The sequence below is a fragment of the Equus przewalskii genome, chromosome 1 (assembly GCF_037783145.1).
Source record: "Equus przewalskii isolate Varuska chromosome 1, EquPr2, whole genome shotgun sequence".
NCBI lineage: Eukaryota > Metazoa > Chordata > Mammalia > Perissodactyla > Equidae > Equus > Equus przewalskii.
The window spans coordinates 12,753,337-12,775,397 of NC_091831.1; the positions used below are offsets into that span (position 1 = coordinate 12,753,337).

The window sequence follows — 22,061 nt, forward strand, 5'->3', positions numbered from 1 at the left end:
TGTATAAAGTTTTAAAAGCCAACTCTCTCACATAAAATTCCAAATTTCCAAACTCCCTTGAAAAACTGCAAGATCTAGCAACACTGGGCCTTTGTCCAGGGGAAGTAGCAGAACAGCACCCTCCTGAGACAACATATGCTCTTCCTCAGGGCCACACAGCCCCATCTCTCCCTTTAATCTAATGAGTGGCCTGCGTGAGTCACATCACCTGGCCTCAGCAGGAACTCGAATATGTGACCCCTGCCTTAGCTAAACATTCTAGACCTACCACTTATAGCTCACCGACCTTTCTCTCAAAAACAAAGCTGGTTTTAAACCACACTGTGTGTCCCACAGAATGATCCACCAATGCTCGCTGCAGGTATTTACCTTCAGAGCAGCTGTCCCCGCGTACTGTCTGCTAATGGAGTCACCGTTGTTGGCCCACATAATCTGATAGATCCGATTGCATTTCACTGGTAGTGGCTGCTCCGGGGGCATCACACCTAACTTTTTCAGCTAAAATCAACACATTGGTGGATTAACTAAATATGAGCCAAGAAACCATAGCATAAAATATATAATACAGAAAAAGGAAGCATGTTCATATACAATTTAGGACCCTTAAATAAAAGAAAGGGTGTTTTCAGACTTTTTCAAAATAAAGCACCACTTGAGAGAGAGTTTTATGAACTGCTACAGGTGAATAGATAGAATGAAATATTTATACTGTTTTGGTGTAATTTTTAATGGGTAGGCTCATATTATATTTTGTCTGTTTTAAATTTGCCTATGAAGTGAAACTATTAAAAAAGCACATCGAAACAACAATAATATTAATAGTAGCAGAACAGTAAGTGACGAAGAAATGTTAACTCTATGCTAGGGCTAGGGTTCTAAGAGCTTTTTTACATAAATTATCTCATTTACTCCTCATAACAATCCTATACAATCAATACTCTTATTACTTCTATTTTAAAGATGAGGAGACAGGAGTTTGGAGAGGTTGAGTTCTTTGCATGGGGTCAACACCCAGTATGTGGAAGAGCCACGGCTTGGGCTCAAAAGCCTGGCTACTTCAATGATACATTAGAAGGAGCAGACTGACATCCTCAAAGGCCAGTCATTAGGTTCTATCAAAAAGAAAAAGAAAAAGCCGAAAAACCATGTTAGGAACTTCCACCTTGAAAATTGGTTTCTCAGGTGTTAGAGGACTGAAAGATCTAGAAGGGGATACTGAGTAACAGACATCATTACTGCAGGAAGCAGTTGCTACCAACTGGGGCATAAAGGGAAGAGGCTGGTTCTGTGGGGTCAAAGGAACCAACAGCCCCAGAGAGGGCACCACTGACAGAATACAACACAGGGGAAGAAGCTTGTCCCTTTTAACTCCTCCAGCCTCGTGGTCTTCCTTTAGCGCCCCCTATTGGAAGAGCCTGACATGGAGCTGGCCAGCCGAGCAAAAATGTGATGTACATGGGGCCAGCTTCGGGGCTGAGTGGTTAAGTTCGCGTGCTCCGCTGCGGCGGCCCAGGATTCGGATCCTGGGCGCGGACATGGCACCGCTCGTCAGGCCACATTGAGGCAGCATCCCACATCCCACAACTAGAAGGACCTGCAACTAAGATATACAACTGTGTGTGGGGTTGAGGAGATAAAGCAGAAAAAAAAAAAAAGAAAGAAAGACTGGCAACAGTTGTTAGCCCGGGTGTCAATCTTTAAAAAAAAAAAAAAAAAATGTGATGTACAGACTCCCAGCCCCAAATACAGAAGGTTTGGAGCTGAGAGAAAATAACTTGTCAAATAACTTGACAAGGAAGATATTATTATGCCCATTTTGAAAAAAAGAAAAATTGAGGTGCAGAAAGTAACTTGCCCCAAGTCTCACAACATGTCAAGAATAAAAGGTATATGAAGACACAGTTCCACCCAATAAATTTTCAAATGTTGGACTTCACATTTTTGAAAAGAGTACTTAAGAAAATGTCACTTGGTTCAACTTATTTCTAGTTAAGGTTACCTTTCCGGGTTTTGATGGAAGAAGGATGTTTGTATGCTGTAAATTTTCTACAGGACAAAGATTTTAGTTATTTGTTTACATGTGAAAATAAAAATGGAAATGAATATTTACAATCCAACAGACTCCAAATTACCTGCTGTTCCATGACCACTCGTGCGATGGCAGCTTGGACCACGTTGGTGCGATCCAGGCAGTCCATGCAATTAACACGAAAAATCCCTTCTTGTTTACAGATCACCCCAGCTTGATCAACCCTTTTCAAAAATAGTATGGGAATATTTTACAATACGAAATACTTTAATAAGTTTTTCCAAAACCACAATTCTTTAAATACAACAATAATAACAGCAGCATTGGTTATCAATTTGCTTGGAATATTATGACATGGCAGGCACTACTGAGTCCCTTGTAGACACTGTTGCTAATTTACACAATAACTTGACAAGGAAGATATTCTTACCCCCATTTTGAAAAAAGACAAACTGAGGTGCAGAAAGAGTAACTTGCCCCAACTCATACAACTGCTAGGCAGACCTGACATAACCCTAAGTTATGCTTTTCTACACGTTTAAAACCAGAAGGCACTTTAAAACACCATCCTGTCCCTCCTTTTTGACTCCATGTAGAAATGCATCTAAACTTGCTTGAACAGACTAATTCATTTTGCCACCCAGTGAGGAGTCATGCAGCATGCCTTGCTCAACTAATTTCTCTGGCCACCCACAGCCTTAAAGTCTAATCGAATGTTCTCTTCTGTCCTTTAAGCCAATTTCTTCTTCCTACATCTCCCTCCTGTAATCTGAGAATCATTTCCCTTCTCGGATAATTTTGAAATGACTGAAAACTGAGAGCAAGTACCTCTAATCCTTCCTTCTCACATTAGGGATGGCGAGAAAGAGGAGAAAGAGGAATGCAGACCATGGAGGAATAGAAGGAATTAAAGAGGATCTCACTCCATTCCACTCCATTTTGCCCAACCATCTGACACCTTTTCCCTGTTCAAAGCTAACACTGCCTAATAACTAACACTCTCTTGAAAAGGAGAACAGGAATTGGGAAGCAAAACAAGAAAAACAAAAATGCTTTCTAAGCTTGCTGCTATTATTTTAATGCTTAGTGGCACCAGACAAACAATATGATATCACAGACCAAGAGTTTGTCAAACGGACTTATGAAATACATACCAACACCACTTCATGTCAAGAATAATGTCATAAATGGCATCTGTTAGTGTTTGAACATTCTCAAACTTCATTCCTCGGCTAAAATACATGCCAAAAGAAAGAAAAAAGTCTTTAATGACTTTCTTTTTTTTTTTTAAACTTAAGGTATGATATTTAAGGTTGCTTGGAAAACTTAAAGAAAATTATTACTATAAATACATGAGGTTAACACTACTATAAATTATACAAGCAATTTTATAAATGTTTATAACTAATCTGCATTGTGAAAGAAGATATACTTAAGAATACACTGAAACATATCCCAGGCATCAGAAGCTTCTCTCCCACCAAATTTTCAATACCCACGTTAGAGCCAGGATTATGACACGAGAAACTTGCTTTCAAAATACACACAAGTTACCATCAAAAAGATTTACCAACTGTTGTTTTCCAAGAGCAAACTCTAGTGAACTCTATCCACAGGGAAAGAAGTATTACTAACAGAGTATAAGATGAGACAGCAGGATGATTTTTAAGTAAGAAGACTATTACTTCTACAGGCTCAAACTAAAGTGGAAAGGAAAAGCTCCAGAAGTTCTTTAACTGAATAACAAAAGGAAAAATGGAACTCAAGTCTTTAAGTAATTTTGGAAGAGAAAGACTGAAAATATTTCAGGAATAATTAAATTTTTAGCCAAAATAAAACCCATAGGAAAATTAAAACTAAGTAATCAAATGATTCTCCTTCCTTTTCTAACAATGATGAGAAGAAGAAATTTTTCTTCCCAATAAAGAGAAGAAAAACTAAGGTCCCTGTAGCAGCATCTACCACAAACATTGCAACTGATCAAAACTCCTCTCAGGAAGCCATCTTACCAGTGCTCATGGAAGTCAAATGAAACATAAGTGAGGTGTGAGTTGTTAAAGAGCAACACTTGCTTCAGGTAAGCATCACCAATAATTTTCTCTCTGCCTGCCTGGTCTACCAAGTTAATAATAACCTGTGAGAGTAAAGAGAAAGAAAAAATTCAGTTTAATCAGATGTTAGGCTGATAATGTGATTTTTAATGAATTTATTTGGAATTATGTTTTAGAAATATTTCATAGCCATACTTAGAAATTAATCCACTCAAGCATCAATTTTTTCCTGATAAAATTAGATGTCCATTTGTTACATTTACGTTTATACAACTGTTTACATCAATGACATTAACAGCTTTTTTATACATTATTTATTTACAATAACCAATTAGAATACATAATGAAAACAAGGTCCTTTATAATAGCAAATACTTAAAGTTTCTAGAATAATTTTTAAAGAAATATACAAGGGGCTGGCCTGGTGGCGCAGCGCTTAAGTTCACACATTCTGCTTCGGTGGCCCGGGGTTCGCCAGTTCAGATCCCGGGTGCAGACCTACACACCGCTTGTTAAGCCATGCTGTGGCAGGCATCCCACATATAAAGTAGAGGAAGATGGGCACAGATGTTAGCTCAGGGCCAATCTTCCTCATCAAAAAGAGGAGGATTGGCAGTGGATGTTAGCTCAGGGCTAATCTTCCTAAAAAAAGAAAGAAAGAAAGAAAGATAGATACAAGACCTACATACCGGACACTATAAAACTTTGCTGAAATACATAAAAGAAAACCTGAATAAATGGAGAGACATATCATGGTGCCAGACGGCAAGATTCAATATTGTAAAGATGTCAAGTCTCCCCAGATTAATATATTCCACAGTCTGAATCAAAATTTGATCAAGATCTATGAACTTGACAAGTTAATTCTAAAGTTCATCTAGAAGGGTAAATATGTGGAAAAAACTTTGAAAACTAGTAATAAAGGATGATTTGTCCCACTGGAGAGCAAAACATACTCTAAATCTATAGCAATTAAATATATATATTTATAATATATATATTTTATATATATAAATTTATATATATAAAAATATAGTACTAGTGCAGAAATAGATAAATGACTCAATACAACAGAATAAAGAGCCTAGAGACAGACCTATGTACACTGAGGAATCTAAGATAAGATAACAATATCATTCTGGGAAAAATATGGACTATTCTATAAATGGTATTGGGATAAGAATCTACATGGCGGGGTACAAAATTACTTTAGCTCCCTACATCTCATTATACACGAAATAAATTCTAGATGCATTAATGATCTAAATGCTTTTTCTTCAAGTTACAAAAAGCTAGAAGAATATTTGGGATGATGTTTCCATAACTGTAAGATGGGACATGACTTTCTAAGCATAAAATAAAAACCAGAGGGCATTACAAAAAGGTGGACAGATGTGACAACATAAAAATTTAAAACCTGTAACAAATGACAGTATAAGCAAAGGTGAAAAAAACCAAAGGACTACTTAGGGGAATATACCTGCAACATAAAAACCAGTAATACATAAAGAGTGCTATAAGTTCAGTAAGAAAAAAATGGGTAAAGGATACAGAGGAAATCCACAAGAGAAAATATACAAATAGCCAATCAACATGAGACCACAACTTTGTTAATAATCATAGAAATGCAAATTTTAAAACAGAAAACTAGTTTTCACCTATACACAGGCAAAAATTGAATACTAAATATAGACAGCATTGGTGAATATATGGGGAAATGGGCACTGGCTCCCATTGTGCTGAGAGTGTAAACTAGTGTGATCTTTTTGGGGAGCAACAGAGTGGTAGGTATCAACTTTAATGAATATACATTGTTTGATCCAGCCATTTCACTTCTAGAAATTCATCTTATAAAGCACACAAGTGTCCCAAAATATATAAGACATGTTTCCTGGAGAATTTTTATAATAGCAAAAATTACATCCTAAAGGTCCACCAGTGGAGAAATGGTTAAATAATAAGCCATGAGATATTAAATGAAAACAATTGCAGAATAATAGTACACATAGTATAGCCCTCTTTTGACTTAAATATTGAATGTGTATATATGCATGTGTCAAGATTTGCTGCAAATGACAAATCACTGACTCAATCTCAGAACAAGAAGTCTGGAGGTTGCTTAGTTCCAGAACTGCACAGTTCGGTGGTTACCGATACCAGTTCTTTCCCTCTTTTTGTTCTGCCATCCTCAGCGTACTGGTCAACCCTCAGGCTAGTTCCTTCATGGTCTTGACATAGCTGTAGCAGTACCACATGAAATGCGGACACAATCACCACAGAGACTGTGGGTTCCTGTACCTCTTTCTATTAGAGCAGGAAATCTTTCCCAGAAGCCTCCCAGCAGACTTCCCCTCACACTAGACCTCACTGGCCAAATTGCCAACGAACAGACACAGAACTAAACCAACCAATCACTGGCAAGAGCAACAGTGGCGCCCTCACAACTGAGGCAGACCAACCGTGGGCCCGTCTCCCAGAGAGCAATTTCGAGGATAAGGGTGGAAGAGTGAACACTGTCAGGGTACTGCTGGAAACGAGGAGGTGTCTGCTTAATATATACGCCTATAAAAGTGATGCGTAGAAACAGATCTTTAAAGACAACAGGGAGCAGGGATGAGGCTATTTCTTCTGCTTCCTTTACACACCTCAGTATTGTTTCCATTTTTACAATGATTATGTGTTACATTTAAATTGTGGTTTCTTCTTTGTAGTGCTATTTATAATTACACATATTGCTAACACATGAATTTATTCACATCATAAAATACTCCAACGTGGATAAAGGTCAAATCCTTCCTGACCACAACCCAGGCCCACAGCCTTCCCTGGAGGGACCTCCCGTTACTCGTGTGGGGCATCCCCTTTCAGCCCACATAAATTCATTCCCATATAAATGTGCATGCCATGGATGTGTGAGAACATATATATGCAAGACAAGTACATATATATAAGAGACAGTTTTGTTTTGTGGGATTTTTTAAATAGTAACATACCATATGCTTTCTTTTCTCACTCTGTGATTTTAAGATCTTTCCGTGTTAGTACACACAGATCGACCACATCATTTTTAAGCAATTGTATTCAACACTTTAGATGTGCTCTGCTTTACTTACCCACTGCCCTCCTGAAGAACAATCAAGGTTGCTTTTATGCTGCAATGAATGTTCCTGTACATACTTCCTTGACTGAACACATTTCTCTCAGGAAGATTTAAAACTTCTCTGTATTAGAGTTCCAGTTGCTCCACATCCTTGATAAAACTTGGTATTTCCCAATTTTTTTATTTTAGCCATTCAGATGTGTGAGTGGTGGTCTTAGTTTGCATTTCCCTGGTGATTAACGAAGTGGACCACCTTTTCATACGTGTATTGATCTTTTGGGTATGCTTTTTCATGAAGAGTCTTCTCAAGTCTTTTCTCTAGATTTCTTTTGGGTTATACATCTTTTTTATGGATTTATAAGAGTGTTTTTATACTACTCTAGATATGAGTCTTTTGTCATATATATGTATTAAAAAATCTTAAATATCTTCTCCCACTTCATAAATTGCCTTTACATTATCTTAATAGTGCCTTTTAACAAATAGAGGTTATTTTAATAAAGTCAAATTTATCAATTTTTCATTATAGTTGGTGCTTTTTAAGTCCTATTTAATTTTAACAAAGTTTCAATGAATAACAAATGATAAAGTTTTAATAAAAATTTAAAATTTAGTAAAGTCAAATTTATCAATTTTTTTTCATTATAGTTGGTAGTTTTTAAGTCTTATTTGAGACCCAAGGTGAAAAATATATTCTACCTTTTTCTCTGTTTAACTCATCATATTTAGATCAATATCCATGTGGAATTGATTTTCGCATATGGTATGTAGGATAGATATCAAAAAGCAAAATTACTGGGCTAAAAATATAAGCATATTTTATTTTGATTGATAATGCCGTTCAAACCAGCTGCACCAACTCATGCTCACCTCTAGCAATGTGAGAGCTCTGATTTCCCCAATACTTGCCTTTATCTCTTATTATCAAACTGTATAATTTTTTTCAGTCTAAGGGTTTGCTTTTTATTTCCTTGCTGGGACCTTCTCTGGGACTGCACAAAATTTATATCTTAGTTTTGGAAGAACTGGAGTCTATTCAATAATACTGAGGCTTTCCTTCCAGGAACATGGTATTTTCTCTCCATTTATTCAGGTTTTCTTTTGTGTTCTTCAGTAATTCTTCCCCCTCCCCCATATTTACGGTATCTTTTTTGTATGTTTATTAGATTCTAGGTTATTTCTTCCTCTTTTATTTTTGTTGCTGTTAGAAAAATGCATCCCGTGGCATTACACGTTCAGACTGGTCACTGCTACTGGATAAGACAGTTACTGACTGTTCTATATTACTCTTGTATTTGAAATCTGGTCATCTTACTGAACTTGTATTTCACATAAGAGTTTTAAATTGATTCTTGTTTATATGATCACATTCGTACATATGAGTGTATGAATACATAAGAAAGGTGGGCAGAGAAAGAAATATTGAAAGATACATATCCAACTGTTATCTCTAGGAGGTGGAACTGTATGTGGTACTGAGAGATGCCTTTGATTTCTTGCTCTAGGTACTTCTCAGATTATAAAAATTAACTGACAGTAGACTAATCTCATCTAAAAACAGTCTCAAGTAGCTGACTCAATGACAATTCTTAAAGAATATTAAGAATACTCTTAGCTTATGTGTTCTTCAACTTCATGACAAATGCCATTTTGCTTAATTATGAAAAGTACATTGTTATTTTCGTGAAATTTAAAGAAACAGATACACAATCATTTCTAAATATGAACATTTTGTTACTAGATCAAAGCCCACCTGTTTTTTGTAAATTTTCAGTTGTTCTTCGAAATGAGCACAGAAATAGGCAACAGTTTCCTTTTCACCTACAAAGAAGTGATACAAAATCTATTTTTCCTTCCCATGTTTAAGACAGAAATTAGTGTCTATTCCATCTTTACTCTTACTTTTAAATAATTTAATGACAGCCCAAATGGAACTAAGATTCTCTAAAACCAATACCTATATTTTAAAATGAAATGCTAAGCCAAATATTCTGATTTCTTTTTTTCCCAATTAGACTAAACTGAAACATACAGAAAGTGCAAACTGTGAAATTATGACATGTATTTGCATATCCAGCCTACTTGTCAGAAAAGGTTTCATGTGGTTTATAACAAAAGAATAAAAATCCCTCTAAAAAAAAGGATATTAAAAGTTGAAGTTTTACTGAAATCTCACGAATATAAATTAGGTTTTGAGAGAAAAATGTTCTGTAAACAATTTTTTAAATCAACTTCATTCAGTAATCTAATTAGATTAACATGATTTAGCTATTCCAGTGCTCAATTTAAAATACTGGAAGAAAATTAAACCCCCAATATTTAAAACAAAACTTTCACAGTGAGACACTTGAGTAAAGGCACTTTATCTACTTTTTGTCAATGCTGTCTTATTATTTCCTGCTTCTACAAATATTGGCTACATTTACCCTTTTCCAAAATTAAGCATTCAATAAAGTATTCTTCAAAGAAACAATAATTTAAAATCTGAAACAAGCTATGTTTTGCTCTACTGTTGGGGAATTTTATTGTTAAATTACTAAAATTGTCAACAAACATTATTACTATTATTATATCACTTTCTATTAAATTTCACTATATGAGTTACTGTTTTGAATGAAGGATCTGGCAAAGCAAATCCAAAGCTATAAAGTATCTAACACTTTTTAAAGTATTCCCTCTGAAATCATCATCTGCAAACCAAATAATTGATATGCTTACTTTTGTCTAGCCGAGGTCTTGGATTATATCGATACCCAACCTGGCTCCAAAAGACAGGCACAGAGCCTCGTGTTTGAGTAAATGACAAGGTATGATTATGAACATGAATTAATTGCTCAGTCTCCACGTAATTTGCAACATTTCCATTTTTATCCACTCCTCTTCGTTTATAGCGCATTCCTATAAGCAAATTAAAACAGAAAACACCAACATTTTTTAAAAAATTACTTAGTCTAACTAGATTATGCTTCTTAACCAAATCTACGTCTTTCAGAATAGCCCTGGGGATCTAACACGCAACTGTCAAGCAGAACAGTATCCACTTACCCAAAATCGTAACTATAGCATCATTGCTTTTTAAAAGTTGAAGCTAAGATAGTTCCTGCGAACTGAAAGAGAAAGGTTTTCCCAGAGGTGCTGGCACTCGGGAAGGATGGGTTACTGTGATACAGGCCGTCAGTGGGAACGTGGGATTTAGAACCACATCCCAAGTGACTTTCTTCTCTTCTCCATATACAAACCTCCTTTCTTTCTCCTTTCCTAACTCTTCCCCATTCACCTTTCTCCAATAATTGGTCCCCAAGTACATCGCAGAGTCACTGAGTACTTTGAAACCAACTGTCTCCAAATCCATTACTGTCATCAGCACTTCAACTCATCGGCAGATTTTCTGTTCCGGCCTGGGTGTGATCTGCACGCTCTCACAGCCCTCTACTCACCTGCTCTATGCCTACTTCGGCGTGAAATGAGAGCCACTAGAAATCGTGGGTGAATGTCATCTACACAGGTAGACTCCTGAGGGGGGGTTTCTGGGCTGCTTTTCTCATCATCAGATGATTCATTATAATTAACCACAAGTTCTTCAATCTGCACAAAACCTTGGATAATGGGGATAATCCAGAAGTCCACATCTGGTGTCTGAAAACAATATGAACATCATGTTGTTTCTATCCTGTCAGCACGGCTACCTTCTTAAACCCCAACGGTGGCTAACACATATTTGTCAGTTTATTAGAAGCAGAAACCTTCCATTCTTTAACCATATTTTCTGCTTACTGGAGAACACTAGGGAATGGAGGGAGGGAGAGGGTAGAGTGGAGAGGAGAGCCTTTCCTTTTCTTTATGGTGATCATTCAAAAAGAGCTTCCTGAGAAAACCACAGCACAGGAGCCAGACCGCGGAGCACAACTTCAAGCTCCAGCACTTACTAACTCTCTCAGGTAAATCACTTAACCTCACCACGCTGCCACCTTCTGCTTTGTGAAACACAAAAAACTACTACTTTGTAAGGTTGTGGTGAAGATTAAATGAGTAAGATGTAAAAGGTGTTTAGCACAGTGGCTGCCTTATATTAAGTATTTAACAAATGTAGCTATTATGATTATTTCTGTTGCTATAAAGAAAATAAAGCTTAATGGTTGATTTTAACTCCCAAGTGTATTAAACCTTTAAGAAAATATAACCACTCTCATCACTTTATTATGAAACACAGAGGTCTACTCTATTTTCTAGTTTAGAAAAAAAAACTTGCTTCACCAAGCTAAAATCCAAGTGGTAAATGAATCAAAAAAAAAAAATGCCTTTCCATAAATATCTTATTTTAAAAAGTCATCAAACATAATTAAGAGAGTATTAATTAAAGTTAGAGAGTTCCTCTTCTGTGTCTTTCAGATTAAGAATACTCACATTTCTCAACTGACTGTATGCAGGGACAGGAGACGACAAAAAATGCTCCAGAGAGCTGTTCTTCGTCCCCCTTTCTCTCCTATCTCGATAGCTGAATCTAGCCTTAACCTCAGCATCAACTTCAAACTCATCTCTTCTTCCATAATCATATTGTCTAGGTCCTACTTCACAGTTTTGTTTTGTTTCATGGAGCCTATGAGGATAGGATCTTAGGAAGGTGGTTAGAGTTGAAAATAGGGAACTGAAGAGTCTACCTGCATTCACTATTCTTATCACCATTCCCACTATTTGCATTTTTATTCTATCAATAAATGCAAAACTCTTGACAGGAACAGAGAAATGTATGTTGTCAAATGCCACCTTTATTGCAAGTCATCAGTTTTAACTGGGTATCTGAAAAAACTCTGCAAAACATATTAGAACTTACTATGTCAGCAAATAGGACAAATACACATTATAGACACCCTTATTTTTAATCCCCTACCCACAGAGTTTTGATGGTCATAGTTGATCAGCATCATAAAGAGAGGTGAGAACATTTTCAGGCCTCATTCACAAGACAGGCAGGATAGATACCTAGTGTTAGACACCACCAGATAGTCAGAATCATTTATAGTAACTGCCACCAAGGGGGAGAAAAAGAAAAAGGTTTGAAATTTCTGAAAGGTTAAGAAAAAGATAATATGTGACACTACTCAGCTATCTGCCCACTTTGTGTACAGAACAGTAACTGGCACATAGCAGCCCTTCCAAAAAATCTTTGTTGACTGACTGGATAAATGAATTAATTGTCCTTGGACAGTCATAATTCTCCAAAACATGTGACAGACTAAAAGCAGAAAGTAATCATGAAACCAGAAGGAATCTCATGCGATAATCTCATTATATTCCCTGTCTTCCTTGAGTCAAATACTGGCAGTCTCAGAATGTCCTTGGAGATTTGTCTGCCCCAACCACTAGACGAGGAAACAGGAAAGATAAACGACATGGTATCATTAAAGGAAAACTGGGCTTCAACATTTCCAATGAGCAATAAAAAATAGCTCCTTTACAGGAAGTCTGTAGACATGAGTTCCCCAGCCTGAAATTACTACTATCCTATGAGAACCTGCTAAAAGATTGGCCTGTGGCTAGGCTGTGGAACTGTGAACTGCCTTAAAATAATGCCTTCGTTTTCCCCAGCTAAATAATTCCATCCTATAGGGGAAACATTACAGCGAGATTTTAAATGTAACACAATTAAAACATATTTGCTTAACAACGATGACTAACTCAGAATATTTTAGAAACAACTACTTACACCAATCTCAGTAAGATCTTGTATCATATACTTATTCCAAAAAAATCGGTCATCAACCTGGGAAAGGCAGAGAATAAAACAGTTCAGAAACACATTGTTTCAGTTTTCCTACGGAAGCCAAACAGGTCATAAACTGTCCTGAGGGCAAACCCTGGTCTGAGCTGTAAGAGGTACCTTTTGCCAGAGGGGCCGGAGGTCCCTCTCCCCAGCACTCTGCCTCTGCACCGAATTGGTCAGGTCATAGGTCAAGCTATAGTAAAAGGATTCCGAGTCCATGAACATCTTCAGCAATTCCTCGAGTAATCTTCTCTCCAACTTCTCTTTTTCTTTACTTTCCTTAACCTGTAAGAAATGAATCTACTATTATTGCAGGAATTACACGTAAAGCACTATGTGGATAATATACAACTTCCTAGGGAAGAAGTGAAAATAACCCCAAGGCCAGGCAGAAACAGCACTTTAATGGGACAAGTGGTTTGAAAATATGCTTACTGGCCAGAAAATTACTCAATTTAAAACTAATCAAAGATAAATTCCAAGCCCATATCAATTAAATTCTTACTTTCTTTTTATTAGGAGCAGATACATTGGATTTAATATGCGTAAGGGTCTTCAGGAGAAACTTTGAGTCATCAGGAGATGGTATAATCTTCTCTGGTTTGTTAATTCCAAAATGATGCTTCTTACAGAGCTAAATAAGTAGGGAGAGAGAGAATTCATTATTATCAATATCTGCTTGTTAAATGTTCAAGTATGAGTGCAAAAGTGGATGCTACTGCTCGTGTACTGTGGTTAAAAGTAAATCTCAAGAGTCAGTAAAATCACAAGTAGACAACTGATATTACAAAACACAGCTGTGGTTTCAATGATTAGAAAGGTACAGTAGAGGATAAAGAATTCAGGACAGGATATACTTAGGATCTAGGGGCAGAAAATTCAGGTTAGGATTGTAATTATGGTAAGCTCTTATCTAACATAACTGAAGAATAAAATCCTCTGGTTGAGGTTTATTAATGCTTTGGAAATTGGCATCTAAGATTAAAAATACTGCAAAATACACATGTGCTATGCTTCAGGGGCATTACTTTACAGCTACCTGTGCTAAATACTCATTCATGCTAGTTAACTGAGTGTTTTGGTTGAGAACATGTCAAGAGTCTGCTCTACTGGGAATCTTAAAAGCTGGACATTTCAATAGCGCTCTCTCCTCCTATCCTCACACACTAATTAAATCAGCATAAAAACGTACTCTTTGAGGCAAGAGATTAGTTAAATTTGAAGAAGCAGTAGGTAGGAACTGCAAGGAAATGTGCAGTCCAACTAACAAAGGGAGGAAGAGGATGGCAGCGTGTTAAGAGGAGGGCAACTAGCCGGTTAAAGTCAACAGTTTTACAGAGAACTTCATGTGGCTCAGCACACAAAGCAAATATTCAGAAAGGTACACAAGGATTCTATTAACCATATGCAGACTAATTCTATTTTTTCAACACTAATTTTATTGCTACACCAAGTGGCAGACTCCTGTTACGAGCTAATAGTTACTAAATGCTTATTATTAGTGTCTTACTTACAAAATAACTATTACTAGACAATAAACAGGATGAAAACAAAAACCTTAATGAGGAGAACAAAAGCTAATTTAAGCTTTGATTACAACATTTTTTTGAGCCAGCCCTGATGGCCTAGTGGTTAAAGTTGAGTCTTCACTAATTTGGCGGCCTGGGTTCACTTCCCAGTCGTGGAACCACACTGTCTGTCTGTCAGTTTGCAAGCTGTGGCAGCGGCTCACATAGAAGAACTAGAACAATTTACAACTAGGATATACAACCAAGTACTGGGGCCTTGGGGAGGAAAAAAAAGAGGAAGATTGGTAACAGATATTAGCTCAGGGTGAATCTTTCCCTGTAAAAAACAAAAAAAAGGAAATTTTAAGGGGGGGCATTCTTGTTTTATCAAATTTGGAAGTGGACAGTTTTGTCACTTATACTTGAAGTCTCTCCCTCTGCCAGCTAGTGTCCTCTTTCTTTGTCCTCCTCGCTACCTCCAATCCCTCTCTCTCCCCCCAGCCCACTTCAATTTGGCTTTGGCCCCATACTACTTCACCTAAACTGCTGTCTTCAGCATGACCAACAACCTCCACTTGGCTAACCCAGTGGTGGATTCTTGGCCCTTATCTTAACCTCTCAGTAGTATCTGACACAGTTCCTCACTCCCTCATCCTCTGATACACTGTCTTCACTTGGCTTCCACGCATCGTTCTTCATCTCTTTTACTGGCTCCTTTCTGACCATTGACTTCTTACTGTCTTAGCACCCCAAGGTTCAATCCTTGACCCCTTTGTCTATCTGCATTCACTATTCCCTCAGTGATTTCATCCAGTCTCATGGCTTCAAATACCATTTATATGCCAACTCTTCCCTCCCAAATGTATATTTCCAGCCTAGCTCTCTCACCAAATTCTAGCATTACAAATCTCAACATTTCTACCAGCCACCCCAAACTCAACAAGTCCCAAACCAAGCCCTCATCTTCCCTTCACTGCCTTCATCTCCTATACTCTCCTCCCCTTGTTTCCTCCACTCCATCCACACTGGCCTCCTTGCCATTTCTCACCATGTCAGGAATGCTTCCACCTCAGGACCTCTGTTCTAGCTGTACTCTCTGCCCAGACACCCTCTCCCCAGATACCTGACCACAATCTCCAACGCTGGCCACTCCCTCTCCAACCCTTACTGTGCTCAACTTTTATTCCCCATAGTATTTACTACCTCCCAACATATGACATAATATAACTTATGATGTTGATGTTAATTGTCTGTCCCACACACACTATGACGTAAGCTCTATAATGGCAGGGATCTTTGCTTTGTTGACTCACATGTTTCTAGTGCCTCAGCAGTACCCAGCATAGGAGGTCTCAATAAATATTTGCTAAATGAATGAATGGGCTCTAATGCTAGTGGCAACTTCCAGATCCACACACAAGGCATATAAGCAGTCCTGGGAAAACCATCACTCCGCTCTTCCATGAACATACCTCACACATCCCCACCTCCCTTGGTGCAGACTCAGTGGGGCAGCAGAGGAGCCATTTTAAAAAGATACTCTCCCCTTAGTCCCCTGCTGCTGCTTCTGCTTGAGGCACTGAACAATTGTTGGTTAACCATTTTTATACAGAATGTTAGTAATTACCTAGTCTTATTAATAACACTTTCTTTAAAAAATCTGAAAAGATATCCCAAACCAAGTTATAGATTGTTCCAATTTTAACATCCAAAACAGGGTATTATACATTTGTCAGACTCAGTTATTCCTTCAGAGGACTCAAGGCAGCAAAATTTGCCCCCAGGAATATACCTAAGACAATTCTAAAGATCTAGCTATTCTAAAGTAATCTTCTAGCAGCATATCTAGTCTGCACCCACAGCTTCCTCATTCTCACAAGGATCGGGGTTGTTTCTCTCTGCAAGGCTGGTTTCCTGCTGTGTCTCTTCTAGGATCAGGACCTTGCTCCATTATCCCCCACCCCTCCCAATTAGTCCCTTTCCTACCACCTTTAATATCATTCAAATTTACCAGAATCTTTTTTTTTAAATCTATTCCTCAACCATGGAATCCTCTCTGTGAGTTAGCAGGGTACAAACAGTGACACAGTCACTGGAATTGTGAAGACTATAGCCTGATTAGACCTGGTGGTCTAGTGGTTAAGATTTGGCACTCTCACTGCTGCAGCCCGGGTTTGTTTCCATGTCAGGGAACCAAACCACCTGTCTGTCGGTTGTCACACTGTGGCAGCTGCATGTTGCTCTGATGCTGAAAGCTATGCCACCGGTATTTCAAATACCAGCAGGGTAACCTATGGCTGACAGGTTTCAGCAGAGCTTCCAGACTAAGAGAGACTAGGAAGAAGGACCTGGCCACCCAGTTACCAAAAAATTGGCCATGAAAACCCTATGAATAGCAGTGGAGCATTGTCTGACACAGCACTGGAAGTTAGAGGATGGTGCAAAAAGACCAGGCAGTGTTCCACTCTACTGTCCACAAGGTCACTAGGAGTCAGAATCCACTCAACAACACTAGCAACAAATAGTCTAATTGGGGTAGGTCAAAGAGTGAAGGCCCAGTGAAACTACTCAGGCAGAGTAAAACAAGGACCTCCTCAACTCTGAAAAGGATAACCCTTAACTCCAAGGGTGTGACACTAACAATCACTCCCTGCCATCTCTTCCTTTGGTCCCCATGACGTCAATCTCTCTGGGTTCCTCTCTCACCTCTGACTCTTCCTTCTGAGTCTTCTTTGTTGGCATCTCTGTGTCTAAAGATTATAGTGGTTCCCAGTGTTCTATCCTTAGCTCTCTTCCTGTTCTTCATGATCTATCTAGAAAATTTTATACTCTTCTCTCATTTTAACTACCACTAGGTTTAACTCCACATTTCTAACTCCATTCTTTTACTCTGAGCTCATTATCCAAAAATATAACATCTCCCCACTACTGACTAGTCTTTCAAATTCGGTATCTCCAAAACTGGTCAACATCTGTTTCCCAAATCTTGTTCCTTCTCTGGTATGCCCTATCTCAGGCAACGACTACATCACCCACTGGATCACTTAAGCAAGAAACCTTAGAGTCATCTTCCATTACTCTCCTTCCGAAAGTCTCTCCTATCAACCCCAACTACTTCATGCTGATTGTTATTGTGTTAATTCAGATCCTTAGCTTTTGCCGAGATCAGTATTTCTCAAGGGAAGTGCTACTAGCTTATGAGATAGGAGAATTCTTTATGCACAATTATCCCACTCAGTGCAGACAACCTACTAGCCTCCTCTGACAAGCTGGGGAGCCCCACTCCAGCTCCAGGCTTCAAGTATTAAGCATGGCTCCAGGCTCCCATCCCCCATGTAGCCCTTTCAGTTCCCTTTACTGTGTAGGAGCCAAATCTCCACCTGCCACTGCCTGCTTCTGGATCCAGAACCCAGGAGCCTATGGCCTCAGTTCAATCTACTGTTACATTTACGGTCCATGAAGATGCTGCTTCTCTCTAGGTCTGGCAATGTCTTATTTTTCTTGTTTCTTTTTTTATCTATCCTTTCTGGGCTTAGAACAGAATTCATATAGACCCAATATCCTTTAACTTCCTTATCAACAACTCCAAAATCCAAAAAACTCAGAAACCTGAAAATTTACTTTTAAGTTTGTTACAAACTCATTTAATGGCAAACTACACCCTGAACTGATATGAGGCAAGTGATTGTCATCATTTACCTCCCATTGTATGAATATTCATATAATCTTCAAGAAATATTAATGTGCTATATTGTGGGGTAATACCCCAGACTCACTGGGTATAAACAGAACACATGGAATAACCTTTTGAAAACCCCCAAAAACCTGCATTCTAAAACAAATATTGCCCCAAATGTTTCAGATAAGGATTGTGATCTGTATAGCAAAGCACGCTCACTACAGCATCTTATCTTCAAGTCTCTATTTTTTACAACTGATTTTTCTAAATAGAAATTTAAAATCACTTCAAATATAACATTTTCAATGGATATTTTAGAATCTTCCATATAGTTACCTTTAGAAAGAAAGTATAGACCTTTGTCTTTTTTTTTTTTTTTTGAGGAAGATCAGCCCTGAGCTAACTACTGCCAATCCTCCTCTTTTTGCTGAGGAAGACTGGCCCTAAGCTAACATCCATGCCCATCTTCCTCTACTTTATACGTGGGATGCCTACCATGGCATGGCTTGTTGCCAGGCAGTGCCATGTCCGCACGCGGGATCAGAACCAGCGAACTCTGGGCCACCAAGAAGCGGAACGTGCCAACTTAACCGCTACACCTCCGGGCCGGCCCCTAGACCATTATCTTTTTAAAAAGGTTAAATTCAGTTCCAACCATTCCAGTAACTTTCTTTGCATATGTACTTAGCTGTACTATGAGTGGTTGGTTTGTATGAGATGGTTAAAAAGATCAAAGAGAAAAGGTTTTTTTCCTTTTTTGTCTATGAAATTGCTGTTTATATTTTTTGGCCTGTTTGATATATGAGTGAAACAATGTTGTCCAACAATAAACCAGAATTTTTATTTTGCTGAGTTGTTCTTTAAAAAAACGGTTAAATTCAGTCCTACCAAAAAGCAGGGATAAAGAAAACTATTTCTTGGGATCCCTTCCAGTCCTAAGATGCTTTGTTTAGACAGAGCCCTTGGGATTACCACGTGTAGCGATGACAGAGGGATCAGCTTCCCTTTTCCAGAGGCCCAGCCAGTTCTGTGTAGCATGTGCTTTGGTTCTTATCACAACTTTGATACACAGGATCTCAAAAAGAAAACGACCACCACAAGCCCCATGGGGCTCCCCTACTTGTTCCATCGCTCTACCAACTGGCATTTCACAACCAAGATTAATGGCTGATGCTGTGCTGTTTGAGAAAAGGAAAATAAATGATTTTACTTTAAAAGTTGGTATCTATCTATGTCCATCTGGAGTTGAAACTTCAAACAGATGTCTAATGGGAAACTAAATATGGAAAATGATGCGATGATCTATTAAGGCAATGAGATACAGCAAATAAGATATGCAGATATGGCAAGCCTATAAAACTTTAAAGGATGTTTTTTCAAAAGAAAGAACATCTATGTTCTCATTTGTTTGAACCCCACAGATTCTGTATACCTTTATATAGATCATTTTTTTAAAATGGCACATTACTTTGAAAAACAGTCTAGCACTTCCTTAGAAGGTTAAACACAGAGTTACCATATGACCCAGCAATTCTATTCCTAGGTTTACACCCAAGAGAAAAGAGAACAATGTCCACCAAACACTTGTACACAAATGTTTACAGCAGTATTATTCATAACAGCTCAAAAGTGGAAACAACCCAAATGTCCATCAACTGATGAATGGAAAAATAAAACGTGGTCTATCCAGACAATGGGATAAAAAGGAATTAAGTACTGATATATACTACAACAAGCGTGGAATCTTGAAAACGTTGTGCTAAGTAAAAGAAGCCAGTCACAAAAGGCCACATGTTGCATGACTCCATTTATAGGAAATGTTCAGAATAGGCAAACTTTGAGAGAGAAGGTAGATTAGTGGTTGCCTAGGACTGAGGGAGCTGGGTCTGGAGGCAAATGAAGAGTGACTGCTAGTGAGTACAGGGTTTCATTTCGGGGTGATGAAAATGTTCTAAAACTGACTGTGGTGATGGTCACAAAACTCTGTAAATATATTAAAAACCATTGAATTATATGCTTTAAATGAGTGAACTGTACAGTAATATGTGAATTATAAAGAAAAAGTTGGCAAACAAGCCACATACTTGAGGTAAAAAGACAACTGAGGCAGAAAACTAGAAATTCTACTAATTCCAGACTCTGAAATAAAATTGCTTCTGCTCCAATTACAGAAGACAGACCGAGGACCCAGCAAATCTGAGGACAGTGGCCACACTAAAGAGCCCGAGGGTCCTACCGGGAGAGGACGAGAACAGTGGGTATTCAAAGTGATGCACAGGCATCCAAATTAGAAAGACATACCAAGATGATGTAAGAATCAGTTTTGTTTAAAAAAAGTCTTTTTATGTGTAAAAGATATGTATGTTCATGAAAAATAGGAGTTAAGTAGGAAAAAAATCTGTAAAAATGCAGCAAATAAAAACTATTCCGAAGATTTGAAAGTAACAGTGGTCCTCCAAAGAGCTTGGGGCAAACGGAAACAACCATTAAAACTCAGCAGAATACTGACAATGATTATTTCTAAGTGGTGACATTTTTTTTCTTCTCCCCATTTACAATTTACTGTGTAATTTTTAAAAAGCCTAAAACTAAAGTTTCTAAGAGCTCATTTTAAATAAAGTTATATGGAAATTGAAATAATGATACCAAAGATTTAAATTAACATGTCAGAAAATAAGAAAGCAACTGGTGATTTTCAACATAGCTGTTCTTTGCTCTTCCTCCTATTGTTCACTGTTGTAAAGCTCTTTTACCAAAAACTGGATAAAAAGGACAGGACAAAAGGCTTTAGGTGCAAATTTCTAAAATCATATTCTCCTGAGAGAAAGGCGTACCAAACTATTCCCTAAAATAGGATCCAAAAATACTTTCTCTATAGTAATCACATTTACCCCTAATTAACAAGGGTCACCACCCAGTTTCAATAATTAACATGGGCCATATCTTTAACGCCCCTGATAAGTGCTGTAGCTTATACAGTCCAACAGTACTGTAAAAATAGTCAATCTCATTTTCATTTTTATTTGAAGATAATCTCTTTCACTTGAGTGTATCAAGGGAGAGAAAAGTTTGAAGAATAAAAAAATCCTTTAAGATTTCACCATATTCACATTTTTTTGTTTAAAGATTCCATGTAAATGTCATTTCCTAAAGCTTTTCTCCTCTCCATTTATACTAGTCTCAAAAATGTTACAGGGGCCAGCCCAGTGGCACAGTAGTTGAGTTTGCAGGCTCCACTTTGGTGGCCTGGGGTTCATGGGTTCAGATCCCAGACACGGACCTACACACTGCTCATCAAGCCATGCTGTGGCAGGGTCCCACATACAAAATAGAGGAAGATTGGCATGGATGTTAGGCAGGGACAGTCTTCCTCAAACAAAAAGAGAAAGTGTTAGTGCAGGGCCAATATTCCTCACCAAAAAGAAAAAAGTTACAGATTGGTGGCCACAAAGGGCATCAGAAAACCTCCCTGAAAAGTCCAACAAGGGTCCCAAGCCCCTCTGGATGAGGAGTGACAGTTCATTTCCCCAGGGATGGGAGTGCCAAACGTGCAAACTGATGACTGACAAGTGGACAAGGTGCTGGATGAGCTGGTCCCCTGCTCTAAATCTAACTGCCAGGGCCCCAGGCTTAATGCTCAAACCAGAAAGCCAGCTCAAGGGGTGCTCACCCTCAAGGCAAAGGTCGGTGACAGAAAGCCATACTGATCTTTCACTTTGTCAGCAAAGCCATTCAAAAGACACTGATGACAAATTTACTGGCTTAGTAAACTAATACCATTTTTGCTAGACTGGCTGCTCTTCCCTAAAATAAAATGCAAACAAAAACTGCTAACACCTGCTTTTAATCCACCTAATTGCCAGCTAAGTGATTTGTCTCTGGATGAGCAGCAGTAAAGAGTGTTCTGGCTCCAGTACCAATAAAGGGAAACGA

General features: G+C 38.1%; 1 protein-coding gene across 8 annotated transcripts in view; it reads right to left on the reverse strand.

The window, feature by feature from the left end:
• The window catches only part of INPP5F (inositol polyphosphate-5-phosphatase F), an 84,424-nt gene that overhangs the window by 23,029 nt on the left and 39,334 nt on the right, over nucleotides 1–22,061 (reverse strand). For 7 of the 8 annotated variants that reach the window (XR_011530413.1, XM_070586914.1, XM_070586823.1 and 4 more), the window contains exons 4-13: nucleotides 13,447–13,575; nucleotides 13,059–13,226; nucleotides 12,885–12,941; nucleotides 10,618–10,816; nucleotides 9,899–10,078; nucleotides 8,934–9,001; nucleotides 4,039–4,163; nucleotides 3,184–3,261; nucleotides 2,133–2,253; nucleotides 370–498 (exon numbers count right to left, since the gene is read on the reverse strand). Coding sequence is in view for 7 of the 8 variants with exons in the window: in XM_070586914.1 (XP_070443015.1) it covers nucleotides 370–498; nucleotides 2,133–2,253; nucleotides 3,184–3,261; nucleotides 4,039–4,163; nucleotides 8,934–9,001; nucleotides 9,899–10,078; nucleotides 10,618–10,816; nucleotides 12,885–12,941; nucleotides 13,059–13,226; nucleotides 13,447–13,575 (1,254 nt within the window). In the remaining variant the exon portion in view is untranslated. Of the gene's footprint in view, nucleotides 1–369; nucleotides 499–2,132; nucleotides 2,254–3,183; nucleotides 3,262–4,038; nucleotides 4,164–4,206; nucleotides 4,723–8,933; nucleotides 9,002–9,898; nucleotides 10,079–10,617; nucleotides 10,817–12,884; nucleotides 12,942–13,058; nucleotides 13,227–13,446; nucleotides 13,576–22,061 lie in introns of those variants that run through there. The other variant, XM_070587138.1, reaches the window with a different exon arrangement.